This window comes from Lissotriton vulgaris, chromosome 2_1 (assembly GCF_964263255.1).
Source record: "Lissotriton vulgaris chromosome 2_1, aLisVul1.2, whole genome shotgun sequence".
NCBI classification, from domain to species: Eukaryota; Metazoa; Chordata; class Amphibia; order Caudata; family Salamandridae; genus Lissotriton; species Lissotriton vulgaris.
Window position 1 is genome coordinate 1192327528 of NC_141687.1, and position 16461 is coordinate 1192343988.

Here is a 16461-nt window from a genome sequence, read left to right on the forward strand (position 1 = left end):
ATGAAACATAAACTAAACATTTCTCTGCAAAATGTCTGTAATAGACTCTCACATACTACCCACATTAAAAATAGATAAAGGGAAAACTGTATTTAAAACAATCTGTTTAAGAATTATTTCAGGTCTACAGGGCAAGACTCTCCGAAGAACAGAGTGGACTATTGGGGGGGAGGGGGCTGAAAAGCTGGGGACCTGGCCAGAGCCCACTTTGCCCATGCCTCAAAAAGTCCCTGCCTAGTCTTGACCTAATGGTCAGCTTTGTTCCCCACCTCCTCGGGAGAAATCAAACTAAGTAGGTCCACTAAGTATTGATGCAACTTTCAGAAGTACAATTACTCAACAGATGCTCTTTCGTAATTAAATTATAAAACCCATCATAACCGTGCACCTGACTTCCCTTCAACCAACTACCCACTGTTTTAACTGAAAAGTCTCTAAAATCAACCCAGGACTGACGCAAGGTTTTCTGAGTCTCCCTGAAATTAATTCTATACTCCTCAGTAATGAGTCGAAAGTCCTCAATCAGGGTTCCCTTCACGAGGTCATAGGACTCTGCATCTGTCTTATTAAGTGTCAGGGATCTATCCCTGTACTTGCCTGAGAACAGCTCCCAGAGTAGAGAGCCCCAATACTTTTAGCCGAGATTCCTCTTCTTACAAGCCTTCTCAAAGGCTGTAAACCATTTGGTAATATCATCACCTTCTACATATTTTGAGACAATCCCTTTGAGAATTTGATGGTCAAAAGCTTCATCCTTCTCCCTATTTAATATGTTGCTGCCACCAGAGATAGGTTCTAGGCCCATCTCAGCCTTTTCCTTTTCTATGGCCAAGATTTTGGCCTCCGGTGCTACTCTTCTGGTTAGTTTTTGAAGATCAGGATCTTCATCTTCTACTTCCTCTGGGGTACTGTTAGTGGTAGTCCCATTAAGGGTGCTATCAGTAGGGGTATCTGAGAAATGATCCTTATTCTCACTGACAGTGCTATCCCCTGTAGTGCTAGGGTTATCTTCCATTGCCAGGGCTCTAGCGTGTTTGACAAGCACCTCCTAGAGATGTGCTTCATTGGGTTTAGGTCCCATGGCTGTATCACAAGCTTTACAGAGGTTTTTAAGTTGCACTTATTTAATGTGTTTATTGGGAGACCGGTTGAGCTCCTGGCTAACTGTGCCAAACATGTTTTTAAATAGTTGGAACCTTATTAGAAAATTTAAAAAAATTCTAACACTTTTTAAGGTCTAGCTGCCTAGAATACTTTTTTAATTTCTTATACAGTAGTACTGAGGGACTTAACTAAGGCCCTGACAGTTCAAATTAGAAATACAGAAACAAATAAAATATGTATATATTTATTTATTTATTGCTCGGGGTTTCCCCCCACGCCACACCACGAGCCTGCGATGCGACTGCCAAGATGCAATATGTTTTCTATGTACATGGTGAAGTTGTTTGCACTAGCACTTTAAAAAGAGGTAACACTGTCTAAGCTATGTCATGTGATCAAGGCCGTCAACCGGCCGAAATGCGTCATGGCGGACTAATCTGGTGGCAATAAACAAAAAATGTGCACTATCTTCTGGGTCCACGCTCCTTTTTCCAGGAGGAGAACTTGGAGTAGCAACAAGATATATATTCAATTGGGGATTTACTTTGTGGAGTCACCTACTGACCAAGTGGTATCAGCATATGCAAAGTCCTGTATCCCACCACTGAACCACTAATGTAGGAAGCTGGCTCTCTATTTGTGCACCAAAATGAGGTACACTATACATAGACTCCAGGCGATCCATATTGGTTTACAGAAGCACAAGTAACATACCCAAATACTCTCTTTTGTGGTAGTGAGGACAAGCAGTTTAGGCTCATTAGAGGGTAGTGCTAAGCATTTGTTGTACTCACAGAGGCAATAAATGAGACACACACTCAAGATTAAATCAGAGATCAATTTACAAAACTAACACGTATTTGTTTTATAAATTTCAACACCAGGAACTTCGTAATCAAGTAAGTACTGTTAGAGATATTGATTTTTACAGGTAAGGAAAATGTTCACATGAATGCGTCATTACCCACTAATACTTTCCTATGGGAAAAAAAGCATATACTGAATACCGTTACTTGCAATACGTTTCCGGGGATCCTCTTCAGGACTTAAGGTGTTTTGGGGGTCAAGGTCCAAAGAACCGCCAACAGTTAGTCTTTTCCTGCCCTGGAGCGCCTAGATGTATAGGTGCTGGTCGGGTTGGCAGCTTGCGCGCTACACCAAAGGAGAGGAGGGACAACTAGAAACCGGCTGCAAAGGGGGACTTGGGCATAAGTCTGGGAGCTCACAAAGGGGGGCTCAGTTCAGGAGGGCCCTGCGAGCAAGGAAGCACAGTCAGTTCTTGGGAACTCTGGTTGGGGCACTCGGGTGCAGGGTGGTTAGGTCGGCTGGGCTTGTGTGTCATGGGTGCTCGTGTTTGTCAGTCCTGCCAGTTGAGGGGACAAAACAAGACAGTTGGTCTTGAAGTCGCTGGAGTCTGGACTGTACTCAAACAGGCTTTAGTTGCTGCAAAGGGTCCGGTGATGTGCGGCTTTGGTCGCTTCTGGCGTCTTCTCACTTGGTGGGGAGACGGATCTGACCTACTGGAGCATGACTACCTCTTCCTGGGTGGCTGCTGCGTCGGTAAAACTTAACCGCGGCAGAGCGGTTAACCAGACTTTGATGTTTAGTGACTGCAAGCTGCAGAGGAGTAGCTCCTCTACTTCAAGGGACATTGCTAGCAATTTGCAATGTGCTGGCAGCCTACCTGGGTTCTTGGCAGATGTACAGCAGCAGGATGTATCTGTCGCAATTGTTGGGACCGGTGCAGGCAGGCAGTGTTTATCGTCAAAAAGTTTACAGCTGGTCCTCAGTTCTTGCTTTCTTTGCTCTTCTTTGTCGTCTTCATCTTGTGTCCATCAAATGAGTTCCTGGTGTCAGGAGTGCCACCTAAATACTCATTTTAGGGGTGTTAGGGAGAGTAGAAGGAAGTAGCCAATGGACTACTTACCATTAGGGTGCCTAAACCCCCTATATGATTACTTCCTGTTGGTAATTAACATAACCCTGATCCAGTGAATCAAATTTCACCATCAACCAATATCGTGGAGTTCTACTTTACAAATTCGCTTCAGGTGGCCCACCTCAAGGGGTGTAACTTCTCTGATAGTGAACACCCCTCCTGGCTAGCTTATTTTTCCCCCAGTCCTGGTGCCAAATGGACCCCGAGCATGGGTGGCATTTCCCCTGTCTGGGGGATAGTCTGAGTCGCATATCAAAGGGAGCAGAGGTCTTTGAAGCCTCCTGCCTTGATATGATGATTACTAGCCATTCTGCTTGGAGGAGGTCACAACCCCTCCATCCATAGCAGGCATTGTTTCAGCCGTCTGAATGTGTTGGCTGTCAATTGCACGGGATTCAGAAACCTGTCTGTGGTGGCAGGCTAGTCTACACTGGTCAACGAGCCCACTAGAGGCTGGTAGGGTTTCAAGGGGGCACCGTATACGGTTCTCTATGGGTGCATGTCTTAATAAATCTTCTACTAGCATCAATAGTTATTTATTAAGACAAGGTATATTATGCCAATTACCATGGGTTTCAGTGAAGCTATCATGTCATTGGGGAACATGTAATGACCAGAGCCCAGTGCATACACTTACGATGGCTTCCCTGTTCACTTGTACTATCTAGTAATTGAACTAGACAGCACAAGGGCATAGCTGCTCATGCAGATATGACCGCACATGTAATATAATGCAGCCTGCCTTAGAGCCTCAAGGCCTGCTGTAGGGGGGATTTGCAGATATTTCATGCAATGTCCTTTAGCAAGGCCCACAGGGTGTGTGCAATGTTGTTTTTACGTTTGTCTGCACCATTTCATGCAGCCTGCAATGGCAGTCTACTTGAATTTAGTGGTGGGAGCCTTAGGGTGGCACATTACATGCTGCAGCCTTCGGGACCCTCTTTAACTCCAATGCCCTAGGTACCAGGGGTACCATTAATTAGGAACTTACAGGGGCGCTAAAGGTCCTGCCAATTGTGTAACAATTGCACAGTTATCTTGTTTCTGGGAAAGAACACTGGCACTGACAACCTGGTTAGCAGGAACCCAGTGCACTTCAGTCAAAGTTGCATCAAATGCCAGGCAGAAAATGGTGGTGGCCATGTCAAAAAGGTGTCCTTCCCTACAACGTGGTTTAATTTTCTGCTGCTTTCATATACAGAAGGGTTCTCTTTTATCTTCCTGCTCTGGAGGATTATGGGCTGTATTTTAGATGTTGGATATTTACAAGAGGCCTTTTACACTATCTAGAATATGTGAGCGTTTACAGCTGTTTGTTTCCTGACTCTTTTTCTCCCCTTCCTGTGGGTGTACCCATAACTTCCAGTTAGAGATTCTCTCCTGTGCTGTTCAGCCATTACCAATAGTTGTACAATGACCCATCTTGAAAGCATTTCACTTTAATACAATTGTGAATGTATTTCCTATTCCATGGACAGTGGAAAAAATGGTGGAATGAGACTTGTTCTAAAGAGCCACTTAAAACAAAAGTTGCAGTATGACATGCAGCCTTGTGATGCAGCCTCGAGGTTCCCATCTTAGGTCCCGGATGCCTACATCTGTGCCAGATTTTTAGGCTATCCATAAAATATAAACTGATATTGAATGAAACGAGGTCATCCTCAAAAGTAGTTTTGAATATCGCCCTTATTGGCAGATTTAGGATTCCCTTAGTATAGCCCTGCTCCCATCTCTTGGAGTAGTTTCTCCTCACGGTCTTTGGCAGAAGTCACTGCTCTGACTATGGGTTTAAGCCCTAGGCGCATCTTTTTTCAATATATAAGATAGTTCGAAATCGGCATTAATTTGGCTTTTGCAGGCAAGTTGTGCTTGATAAGCCATGGCCTTTCCCGCTCTGCACAATATTGAATAGTGTTTGAGGTTGTGAGTAAGAAGAGGAGAGATTAAATCACCAATTGTCAAAAGTTACTTCTTCAAATGCAATGGAAGGATAGTCCTGATGCTACTCTCTAGGTTGGTTTGATGAATGGAGCGTTTTGAAAACTGTAGTTTGTATGTTATCTTTTCTTCTTGCTCTTTTTGGGGTCTGTGCTTTCCTTGGGTCCTGTATCTCAAAACTGAGAACATACGCCAACATTCTAGCAGTTTCTGGTCTTTTCCCAAAGGTGACAGGGAGAAGTATACATTCTTGGTTGGATTTTTATGGCTCACTTTCTTATCTCAAAATGTGACCTTTTTAAGAATAATAACTTTTTGATTAATGTCGAAGGTACCACATATTTAGTGCTTCATGTTTCTAGAAGTAGTTTACATCTGCGAGGCATGCTTTGAATAGAGCAGAGTTAGAATACCAAACTGGGGAATCCTCACATTCAAGGTTAGAAATTGACTGTTATTAAAAAAAAATCTGAAAGTAGATGTTCCTAGCATGTGCTGCTGTAGATACACATGCTCTCCATGCTCCTGCCATGTAGCGTTGGGCTCAGATGTTTAAATGTTCGTTTTCTTTGAAGAAACCTTTCGAGTTTCGAGGCATGTGGTGACTTCTCCTTATGCTGGCATTGTGCTTGGGCACCAGATCCATGTTAGATGTTTTTATTTCCGTCAAATGGTTCGGACATGACGACAGGAGTTCCAGGATGGAGGCACCCTTTGATGCTTTCACCACGTTCCCTGGTCTTTTTTTTTACACCAATTACAGTATAAAACAGTGTACTCCCAACGTGCTGGCGAGATCTGTGACACAGCGGATCAACAAACTCTACACCGTTGGGCCGCAGGCCTGGCTAGGGGCCATGAGTCCCCAAGTCCCTCCTCATCCTGTACATTCTATTTTCCTTGCAAATGTATAGCTAGTGATTGAAAGGTCCGCGTTTCAGCATTAACGCTGCTATAACACAAAATACCCCTGGAACGACCACCACTAGGTGTATGGCCTGCTTGGTGTTCAGGACTAAAAAGACTCTTTGTCACAATAAGGACAGATGATGGGCATATGATAAGATGTACAGACACTCTGCTGAAGACACCCCCGACAAGGATCCCCTGTGCCAAAGACATTGAGGGAGACGGACCCTCTGACATTCCAGCCCACCAACCGTTGCCTTCGGCAGCCTTCTCTTCTAGTTCAGACTACGAGGAAGAATAATCTCAGCCTGAAGTCAAGGTAACAGAACCACATAGAAAGGCAACGCCCTAGGATGTGAGTATAACTGGCACTTTGACACCAAACCCTCCAAAGCCCTTCAAGGTGAAATGGAGCACCACCCCCAAGGACTTGAACCATTAGCGCCTCGAAGTCGAGCCAGCCCTCTGGGGCACCACATGTCTCTGGCACAGGTTGACCTCAAGAAAAGCCCACAGAGCTGGCTCCCGCCCTGCAATCACGGGTGTCAAACACCAAAAACTCTATATATAATTATCCACAGACTGGGAGATTGATGACCAAATCACTGACCAAAGTGTTCAACACCTTACCATGTCAGAAACTAAACTTCGAGGGAGACTTGGCCTTAGCACCAGGACCAGCTTTAAAGTACAAAAAGAAGTGGAAAGACTAAGGCACAAGCCCTATCCACTTTGTCCCTTCAGCTCCCCCTTCAGCCACACTGCCAAAAAAATGACACCTCTGTGTGCACCTCAGACCTTGGCTAAATCGCACAGCCACTACCACCAGGGTGAGCTATACAACACTTCTGAAAAACCAGGTAAGAGGGTCACACTCCTGGGAAGACTAGACTATTGACCCACCCGGTGATATTCTGACCTGGACTTGTATCTATCCTTCCAAACCCCCCCCCTCCCACCTTGATGATACAGCTCCCATCCATGAGGTAACAATATAGGCTGCCAAATACCACAAAGAGGGCATTACTCCAGAAGGTGGCGTTTTAGTTGAGATCCTCTCCAAGACAGAACATACTGTTCAATTCCTACCCATGCTTAAGGGCAGGTTAAAACCAACTACAGAGCTCTTTAAGGGCACTGTTAAAGCAAGTTTAGTAACCCTAAGGAAGGAATGTATGTGCAGGGCCTCACCGTCTGATCCACCATAATCAGGGGACATGTATAACCGGACTCCTTAGTCGTCCACTCTGCACGTAAGCATGCTAGCTCACAGGAGATGTTCGGACGGCCAACAAGGAGAGTAAGACGTTGGATGTTGCAGGCAAGAGGTTGCCACTGGGACCCATAACTACTTGCATATTGCCAAATCTGTCGGTCTGCCTGCACAATGCAGTAGAGCCCATTGAGACTTCATGCAGGAGTTGCTTCAACGCCAGCTGTCCAAATACCGACAGCAAGAGCCAGGAACAGAAAGCAAAACAATTTCGAACGCATTTATATGTTGACGTTGCACCCTCGATGCAGCAGGCACTGCTGACTGGGGGTGGGGATAGCATGATTGTTCAATATAACTATCCTCATTCGGTGACATGCATGTCACCGAATCTTGGGGTATAAACCTTAGGTGTATTAACACCTACTTAATCTCCCCTTTGATGGGGAAAACCTGTTCTGGCCACACGTCGACCAAATGTTAGAGAAAAAGTAAAAGGATACTGATAGGGCTAAAACCAGGGGGACTCTTCTGCCAAATAGCCAAAGTTTCAAAGGCAGCAATACTGTAGAGGTTCTAACACCATCTCCCCAGACATAGGCTCTTACCAGGGGTAGCAACAGCAAGCCTACCACCCTTACACCCCTAGTGACTACACAAAAGGTGGGTATATGTTGAACAACAGTAGAGGAAGAGCCAAGGAGGTTCCAGCAATGAGACTTCCACCAACCCAAAACACTTCCCCCCTACAGCTCCCACCCTTGCTGGGTTAAAAACAATCTAACATGGAATCTGTGCTCCTGCACAATGCCAGCATAAATAGGAGTCACCATGTACCTTGTGATTTGAAAGACTTCTTTGAAGAAAAGCATGTTTCAAACTTCATAGCCCAACATTAGATGGCAGGAATCTACAGCACTACACGCAACGAACAGATGCCTACTTGGTAAGTAGCATTTTCCTTCTTAAAAGCTCTATATTGAGGGTTGACCTACTGTAGCTTTGTAAGAATGATCATCTTTGTTGACTGCTAATAGCAGTTAATTGTAGGGATTGATTTTTAAAATCTGATATTACCTTGTTACTACCAACCCAGCGCTGTATACCTAAAAACATTTATAAATCCTGCTTGCATGTTACCATGTTCAAATGAGAACTACTTCGATTTTCCTTTTAGTATCCGCTTTTTATAACCACCTGAGAAAATAAGAACTTTCTCGTTGCTCTGCCAAAATCTTCCTTCTCACCTCTTGCAACTCATTAGTGCCTAAGTTAGCTAGCGTGTGTAGGATTTACTCCAGCATATTCACAACCATAACAAGCATGCTTCTCCAGTCCCTAGAAATGCGTACAGCCCACCCTGATTTGTGCTGAAGCACCCGGGTAACTATAGAGGGACAGCAACAGGTGTTTGAGTACAACTTACATTGATATGCACGTAAAACTATTATTTGGACCTTTGACATGGTGTTTTTAGAGGGCCCTAGTTAGAAGTCTTACATTTAATATAATTTCCTTCTCTGCTTTTTGTTTTATTTCCCCCGCCCACCTCCTAGACACGCAGCCGGATTTACACCTTCCTGTGAGAAAAGGTTGGTTTGATAACGCTGCATTGTGACCTGTTTCATCATGTCCACCCATCCCACTGTTGAGTAGCTTTGTTTTAGTTCCATGCTGGCTTCATTGTAGCTCTCAGGCGATGGCTTCATGCTGCTATGTTATTCTTGTTTACCTTGTGGAATGTGTTCTGCTTAAAGTGTCTCTATCCAATTCACATCTAAGGCTCTGGCCCCTTCAAGAGGATGCTTTTTTCCTCTATATGCAATGGCAGGTGTCTACTGTTGAACATGCTGCTGTAGATAAAGGTACATCACTAAAGAAGTGATTGTGCCAATTACTTAATGTAACAACCATGAGCTTATAGGTCAAGCACGAGGTCCCTTAGTGGGTTCGTTTGATTTCTAGACACCTGGGGTGCTTAGGTAACTTATTGGAGTCTGCAGTAGAAATAACAGTGCCAAAGTATTTTAGCTCGAGAGAGCAGACCACTTTTCTGTTTTTAAGGGCACTATATTGAACCTTTCAATGTAAACATATTCTATGATACATATGAAGCCCTGAATGGAAGGAATCCTGGATACTTTTCAGGAAGCTAGGTGTGGCCCAGCTCAATACAAAGTTTTAGGCATGCTGAGTTGTATTTTATTTCACCTGGGTGGAAATATGGAGGCTAGTTTACCTTTCATGTGTGTTGGTATGGTAGTGCAGGGGAGCCTCTCCGGCTATAACCAGCGATACTTTGTTAGGATTGTGTTGCTTTCAGAGCTCCTTATTGGTCTCTTCCACTAATAGTTTTAAATGCATTTGCACCGCAGTATTGTAGCAGCAGATAAACAGATTCTGGTTTGATAAATTGGCTTAGATGTGGATATATAAGAGAGAGCAATAGAAGCTAATATACAGGAGTCTTCAGTGTGGTGCAGTTTATTACTGGGCGAACTAACCATTTTATGCAATATTTGTTGTCATAGTAGGTTTTTCTTTACACACCTCAGAACCTATAGATTTAAAGAGTTTGCCTTATGACTGGAATGAGACATTGCAAAACATGTTGTTGCTCTTAGTACTGGAATAGCAGGACATGCTGCAGGTCCATAATAGGATGCATTGGCTGCACAATTGTGGTTTGAACCAGACAGGGGAAGTGAGCAGCAACCACAGCGATTGGCTGCCGTGCTGACGGAACCAGCAGTGGGCAGGTTAGGATAGGAGCCCATTGACTGAGCCCTGTATACTCTTCAGTCTGCAGATTGGACGCCTAGCCAAGGACCAATTGAATGTTACTTAGCATTCCATCATTTGGCTCGTTTCTATAAAGATGTTGTGCGCAAGCTGATGTGGCATTTATATTTGTTGCACTAATACCCGTTCCTGCCTGAATGTCTCCATGAGACAATGCAATTTGTGATTGGCCGGTCCCTTTAAGGCTACGGCCCCACTGCAATTTAACATAAAACCTCTCCTGTAAAGTGCAAGGTGAAGTTGAACACTTCATATGTCCCCCACTGGGAGCAGGATTTCTAAAGTTGGTGTGTATGGTATGGGTTCAGCCACTCAGCGGTTGTCTTGCATTAGTTTGCCATGTGTAGCAAGGCTGAAGGTGTTAAGATTTTTATTAATGTTTATGTTGTCTTGCTTTTACATTGGATGTCTGAAGACTGCAAATTAAGCTGGATGTTACTAGTTCAAAGTAGGGAGATGACAGCTAACTTTTAAAGAGCACGTTGCCACTCATTTTGTTTAGCATGATTTTGAAAACGTATGTTTCATTTGAAAGCCTCTGCTACTGTGAAGATCTGCTTGTGTTCCTGTGCTTAAAGAAGTGGCGGCCATCTTTGATCATAACATTGGTAACTTGGTCATTCCTAGCAGTTTTATATGCTGTGTGGTCTGTCAAAGCACCACAGTTGCCATAGCGTGAAAATCGCAGCATTTTCTCCGGTACCTTTACTCCAAGCTCGCTACCCTTACCTCTAGCATATCTGGGTGTAAGCAACTATTGTCATTTTGCACCCATCCCTGCTAGAGAGGCATAAGTATGTGTTCGTGCATATGAACCCTCAAACTAGCACTGAAATGGGCAGATAAAACTTAGTGCAGAGACAGATTTTTGTGCTTCTCTGGTTTTGTTATTATGTCCCTCCGAGGGAGGATGTGCACCCTTCCAGCGAAAAGTATGTAAAACATTAAAGAGCACACTGAAAGCTGCAGACGATACTTCTGATTGGCCAAAGCATAAAGGCAAAGCAATTTGGCTGCCGTTATACCTTACTTTCCTTCAACCACAATCAGGTGGCAGGCTGTTTACAAATAATCGCAACTTAAGAATTTAATTCCCCTATGCTTCAGATCTGAGATTTTTCCTGCTAGTTAATTCAAAATTGATCACTGACGCCTGCTATCGCCCCCGCCAAACCATTGTTTTGCAGCGTGAATCTTTTCTGGATTCACATGCTGTGCATTATTCCGCCATCTAGTGGTTGGGTCCAGAATTGTAGTATTGCTTTCCTTTTTTGTTGTTGTTGTTGGTGGGCGTCGACGTGCCACCATTTAGTGTCCTTCTGCAACATCGACTGACTTCCCCCAGAAGCTCCCACCTTTGGTCGCCATTTTCAGATTTTTTTTTCTGCTGTTGGGTCTGGATCAATACGAAAGGAGCTCCCAAGTTTGGAGAGAAGAATCAACAAAAATAAGGAAAACATTCAAGAAAAACACCGGTAGAACGTTTCGAATTACAATCTCAATCCAAAATGACCGGAGATCGACGAAAAAACAAATCCTCAACGACGATCTGAAAATGCGCATGCAGGGGGCTCCCTGTACGTGGTAATGGACAACACAACGTTCAAGTTTTGCAAGAACTATCACCATCAGTATGCTCAGAAGGATCAGCATCGGGTCTGCAACCTTTGCCTACCACTGGATCATCGAAGCGAGGACTGTAAAGTGTGCTCAGTCTTCACCCCGAAGACGTTGAGGTTGAGAGAAAGGCAGGGGTGAGTCAACTACAACATGCAAGGCCAAGGACCACCGCCATCGCTGCGAGACCTGGGCCTCTCCAGTGAGGAGGAAGATAACGTCGCCGAAGGGCTAGAAGGCGGCTAGGCAGAGATGTTTCAGGTGTGGAGGTCGAGAAGAAGTCTTTGAAGGATGTAAGAGTTGTCGACATCGAAAAAACTAGAAGAGTCAGAGTCTAGACTTTCAAAGGGAGCCTTGGCGCCGAAGCACTTGGGAACGGCAGCTGCATCCCAGCAAAAACACACAGTAGGATCCTTGGATATGGACTCTGTAATGGCAAAGACCCTCGAAAAGACCAAGACGTAGAAAGACAGCCTGGAAAAGAGAGGTACAAGCAAGCGTCGACGACCGGATCAGCATCTACGAGCGCAAAACGAAAAGCCGAAAGTCTTGACGCCGAAACACACGTGGCCGAGATGGAGAAGAAAAGGTAGAGGCTCAAAGCCGAAACGGCTAACATTTTACAACGTAAAAAATACTTCAACAAAAGCTTCAAGCAATTCAAGATACCACTGAAAACAACCGGTACTAAAAGCGAAAAGGTCGTTGAGGAACTACTACCTCTGACAACATCCGAGTCGATCGAAGAAGAAAAGGAAGAAGCATTCTTCTTCGGAGAAGACATTGAAGATGACAAACAAACATATGCCGCATCTGCGATCTAGGAAAATCTGGACCTCCAATGGCAAGATCTCGACGCCGAATCACCTGAGGAGGCTGGGGAAACAGATCATTCAAGGCCATCAATACCAGATGACATTGGCATGTATAACCAGGTGATTAAAAAGCAGCAGAAACTTATGGAGTTCAGCTGGAGGAAGAAAAACCACAGTCATGTTTTTTATTAGAGACTTTGATGCCAACACAATCAAGAAACCAATTCCTTCCAATGCTGCCAAGTGTACTGGACCAGGGAAAAGAGGCATTCAAGGAGCCCGCAACATGAGAGAAAGAAATGTAAGCATTCCTCTAAAGACCCTATATACATCAGAGGATCTGTACCAGCTGACTCTATTATTACTTCCACAGCAAGGAACAGAGCAAATGTACCAACAACAGTGGGACCACCTCCGACAAAGAAAGCAAGAGTATGGACCTTGTAAGGAGGAAGGTAGAAAGAAGTGCAGGGAATCAATGGCGCATAGCTAATTCCAATGCATTGCTGAACAGACATGCTTATCAGCATTGGCAGGAGGTAGGAGAATTGTTAAAGAATCTACCTGAACAATTCCAAAGAAGACCTAGCCACTTGGTAGAAGAGGGTAAAAACATTGCAAATACATGTTTAAAATCAGCCCTAGCTGCTGCAAAAACATCAAGCAGACAAATGATGATTGGTATCACAGAAAGAAGGCACGCACGGCTGAGAATATCAGGCTTCAAGCCTGAAATGCAAAGTAACGTCATTAACCCACCATTCAATGGGATACAACTGTTTGGAAGTGTGGTTAATGAAAAATTCAATCAATTAAAAAAAGACAATGAGACTGCTAGATCCATGGGTGCTCTACAATTCAGAGGCATGCGTAGAGGCACACCATCAAGGAGACCAGCAGGGAGAGGTACACACCAACCTGCTACCTCACATCAAAGTTACCAGCAAACGTACCAAGGGGCAAGCCAGGTTCCGCAGCAGAGCTGGCAATACCAACAAGGAAGGCAATCCTTACGAGGGAGTCCCCATGGCAGAGGACAGCTACAAAGAGGTGGACAACAAACCCCTAGTGAGTGACTGCACTAAAAAAAAGGTACACTCATGAAGAACAGCAGTGAAGGTTCTCACAGGAAAATAACATATACAAAAACCTGTCAGTTTAAAGTTCCTCCAACATACCACTCCAGTAGATTTTCCCTGCAAAATTGGAAGGAAATAACCACAGACAAATGGATTTTAAGCAGCATACAGTACGGTTACTGTATAGAGCTAACAAAACAACTTCTAAACAGGGGACCACAGCAAAAGATACATTCAAAAGCAGAATTATCTCACCTAGTCAAAGAGGTGCAGGAACTTCAGGAAAAACATGCAATAGAGCACGTACCACACAAAGAAAAGAACAACGGGGTATAGTCAACATATTTCCTAATTCCAAAAGTAGACGGAACATTACAACCAATATTAGATTTAAGGTTTCGAAACCAATTTATAAAGACACAAAGATTCAAAATGACTACACTTCGAGGTTCTACCTCAATTGCACGAAAGGGATTGCATGGCCACAATAGACTTAAAGGATGCATACTTACACATACCGATGAACAAAAGACACAAGAGGCTGTTAAGATTTGTGGTGAACAAAAGATACTACCAATTCAAAGTACTGGCTTTCGGTCTAACATCTGCACCAAAGATACTACCAATTCAAAGTACTGACTTTCGAACTAACATCTGCACCAAGAGTGTTTACAAATTGCCTAGCCGCAGAGGCAGCACATCTCAGAAGGAAGGGGATTCATGTTTACCCCTACTTGGATGACTGGTTACAGTCTATACAAACAGCATTTACAACAGGTGATAGAGACACTAGTTTAACTGGGGTTCTCCATACATTGGGAGAAATCTTCACCAGAGCCAGAACTCCTAAAGCTGTTCTTAGGTGCAGTCATAAATAATTTGTTAGGGAAAGCATTCCCAAGTGAAAAGAGGAGATGATCAGACTTATTGAAGGAGACTCATCTATACCAGAAGGGGCATCATCTGACAGTGAGGACAGTGGGGAAATTAATAGGAATGATGGCCTCATGCATTCATTTATTTCCCAACATTCGTCTACACATGAGACCATTTCAGGAATTGGCTCCCGACACAATGGCCACAGGCAACAGGTAGTTGGGAGGATCTAATGGTTGTCACTCAGACCGTTCATCAGGAGATGGCATGGCGGAACAAAACAAACATTGCACAGGGGAGACTTTTCACACCACCAACTCCAAAAGTGAACATAACAGATGCGTCCCTAATAGGATGGGGAGCACACGTGAACAACTTCAAAGTCAGGGGATTGTGGACACAGCAGAATGCAGTTAAGCACAACAATATCTTAGAGCTAAAGACAGTATTCTTAGCCTTACAAGCCTTTCAGAAAGAGCTGAAAGGGATGTTTATACAAACAGAAAAAACGACAACAATGTTTTACATAAAAAAACAAGGAGGGACTCAGTTTGTAACACACTCCATGCTAGCTCAAGTGATTTGGAGATGGGCAATCCCAAGGGGAATAGAGATAATAGCAATACACCTACCAGGAATAGACAATATAGAAGCAGACCGATTGAGCAGGCAAACCACATCATCCCACAAGTGGGAACTAAATCAGACAGAACTGCAAAATATTTTCAGGAAATGGGGGACACCACAAAAGACCTATTTGCAACACCCAACGATGCAAAATGCCAAAACTTCGCATCCAGGTGACGCTTCAGACCCTAGGGAATGCACTATGGATAGACTGGTCAGGGATATTTGCTTACGCTTTTTCCACCAATACCGTTACTGAACAAGGTGATCAGCAGATGCAGGATCAGCAAAATGACAATGATTCTCATCGCATCACAGTGGGCCAGACAAACTTGGTTCTCAGAAATAATTAGGATGTCTCAAGGAACAAGGCACAAACTTCCAAAAATGAAGGATTTGCTAACAATGCAAAATGGGAAAGTACTTCACCCGGGAACCAGGGAGCTTAGACCTGGCGGCATGGCTCCTGGGGACTTAGAATTCACACATCTCAAACTACCAGAAAGTACAATGGCTGTTCTAAGAGAAGCTAGGAAACCAACAACAAGAAAATGTTATACAGCTAAATGGAAAAGATGTACACAATGGTGCCTTAAAAAGCACCTTTCGAAGAAGATTTCAAATGAATGACTGTGCCAAAGTACTTGACACATTTACTACAAGGTAAGTTTTGCTATACATCACTAAATGTGCAGGGGGCGTGGCTTGAGGCAGATGAGAGCGGACGCGTGAGCACAGAGCTCCGCGCTGCCCCTGCAGATTATCCTGTGTAGGGGCGCAAAAAAGTAGCCCCCAAATTCCTTGGCCACAAGAAGAGATCGGCTGGTGGATTTGGTGGTCCGGAAAGTGAACCTAACTGCGGCGGAACAAGGTAAACAGCCGCTTGGAGAGGAGCCGCGCCACAAGATCAAAATGGCGTCGCCGAGACTCGATGACCCTGATATCCGGGACAAGGGCCTTTGAGGGAGCGAGAGACCAGAGTTGCAGGAATGGCTGTCCGTGACGCGGAGACAGGCTGCGACCGTTGAGGAGCATAGCGAGGGCTCTTAGCGGCCCCTCGGATTGATGATCAGCAGCGCTGGCCGATCGTGGTGTCAGAGGCACGGACGGCAGCAGGGGTGAAGAGGCGTCACGAGCAGGTCCGGGACGTCTGCGCCGTCAACAGGCGCGGCCTCCCCCCCCCCCTCTTCCCGATGGAAATTGGATCCCGCAGCGATTTAAACGGAGGTGACGGGCCCCCTCCCCCTGCCCGGAGGCGAGATTGGCGGCCCCCGGAGGGTGCAGAGGTATTTGTGGAGGTGCCAGCAGGGACCGGGCTAAGGAAGGACTGAGCCGGCCCGTGGGGGGAAGAAGAGAGGCAGCGGCCCTGACGGGGGTTGTGCACTAGAGCCTGAAATGCGAAGGGACAAGGGAGCTGTTTACTAAGGATCACAGATTGGGACATACAGTGGTACCGCTGTGGATCTCGAGCATGGGGAGAGGCTATATCCACGGTGACTGGAAGGGGGCAGAAGAGCGACAAAGAATTTGGTGCCTGAGGGC

General features: G+C 44.9%; 1 protein-coding gene across 10 annotated transcripts in view; it reads left to right on the top strand.

Annotated features, from left to right (window-relative positions):
* Positions 1-16461, top strand: part of APLP2 (amyloid beta precursor like protein 2) — a 640140-nt gene that overhangs the window by 539340 nt on the left and 84339 nt on the right. For 5 of the 10 annotated variants that reach the window (XM_086956906.1, XM_086956911.1, XM_086956908.1 and 2 more), the window contains one exon: positions 8660-8695. The exons of the other annotated variants lie outside the window; for them this stretch is intronic. In XM_086956906.1, coding sequence (XP_086813032.1) covers positions 8660-8695 — 36 coding nt within the window. The remainder of the gene's footprint in view (positions 1-8659; positions 8696-16461) is intronic. 10 annotated transcript variants of the gene reach the window in all.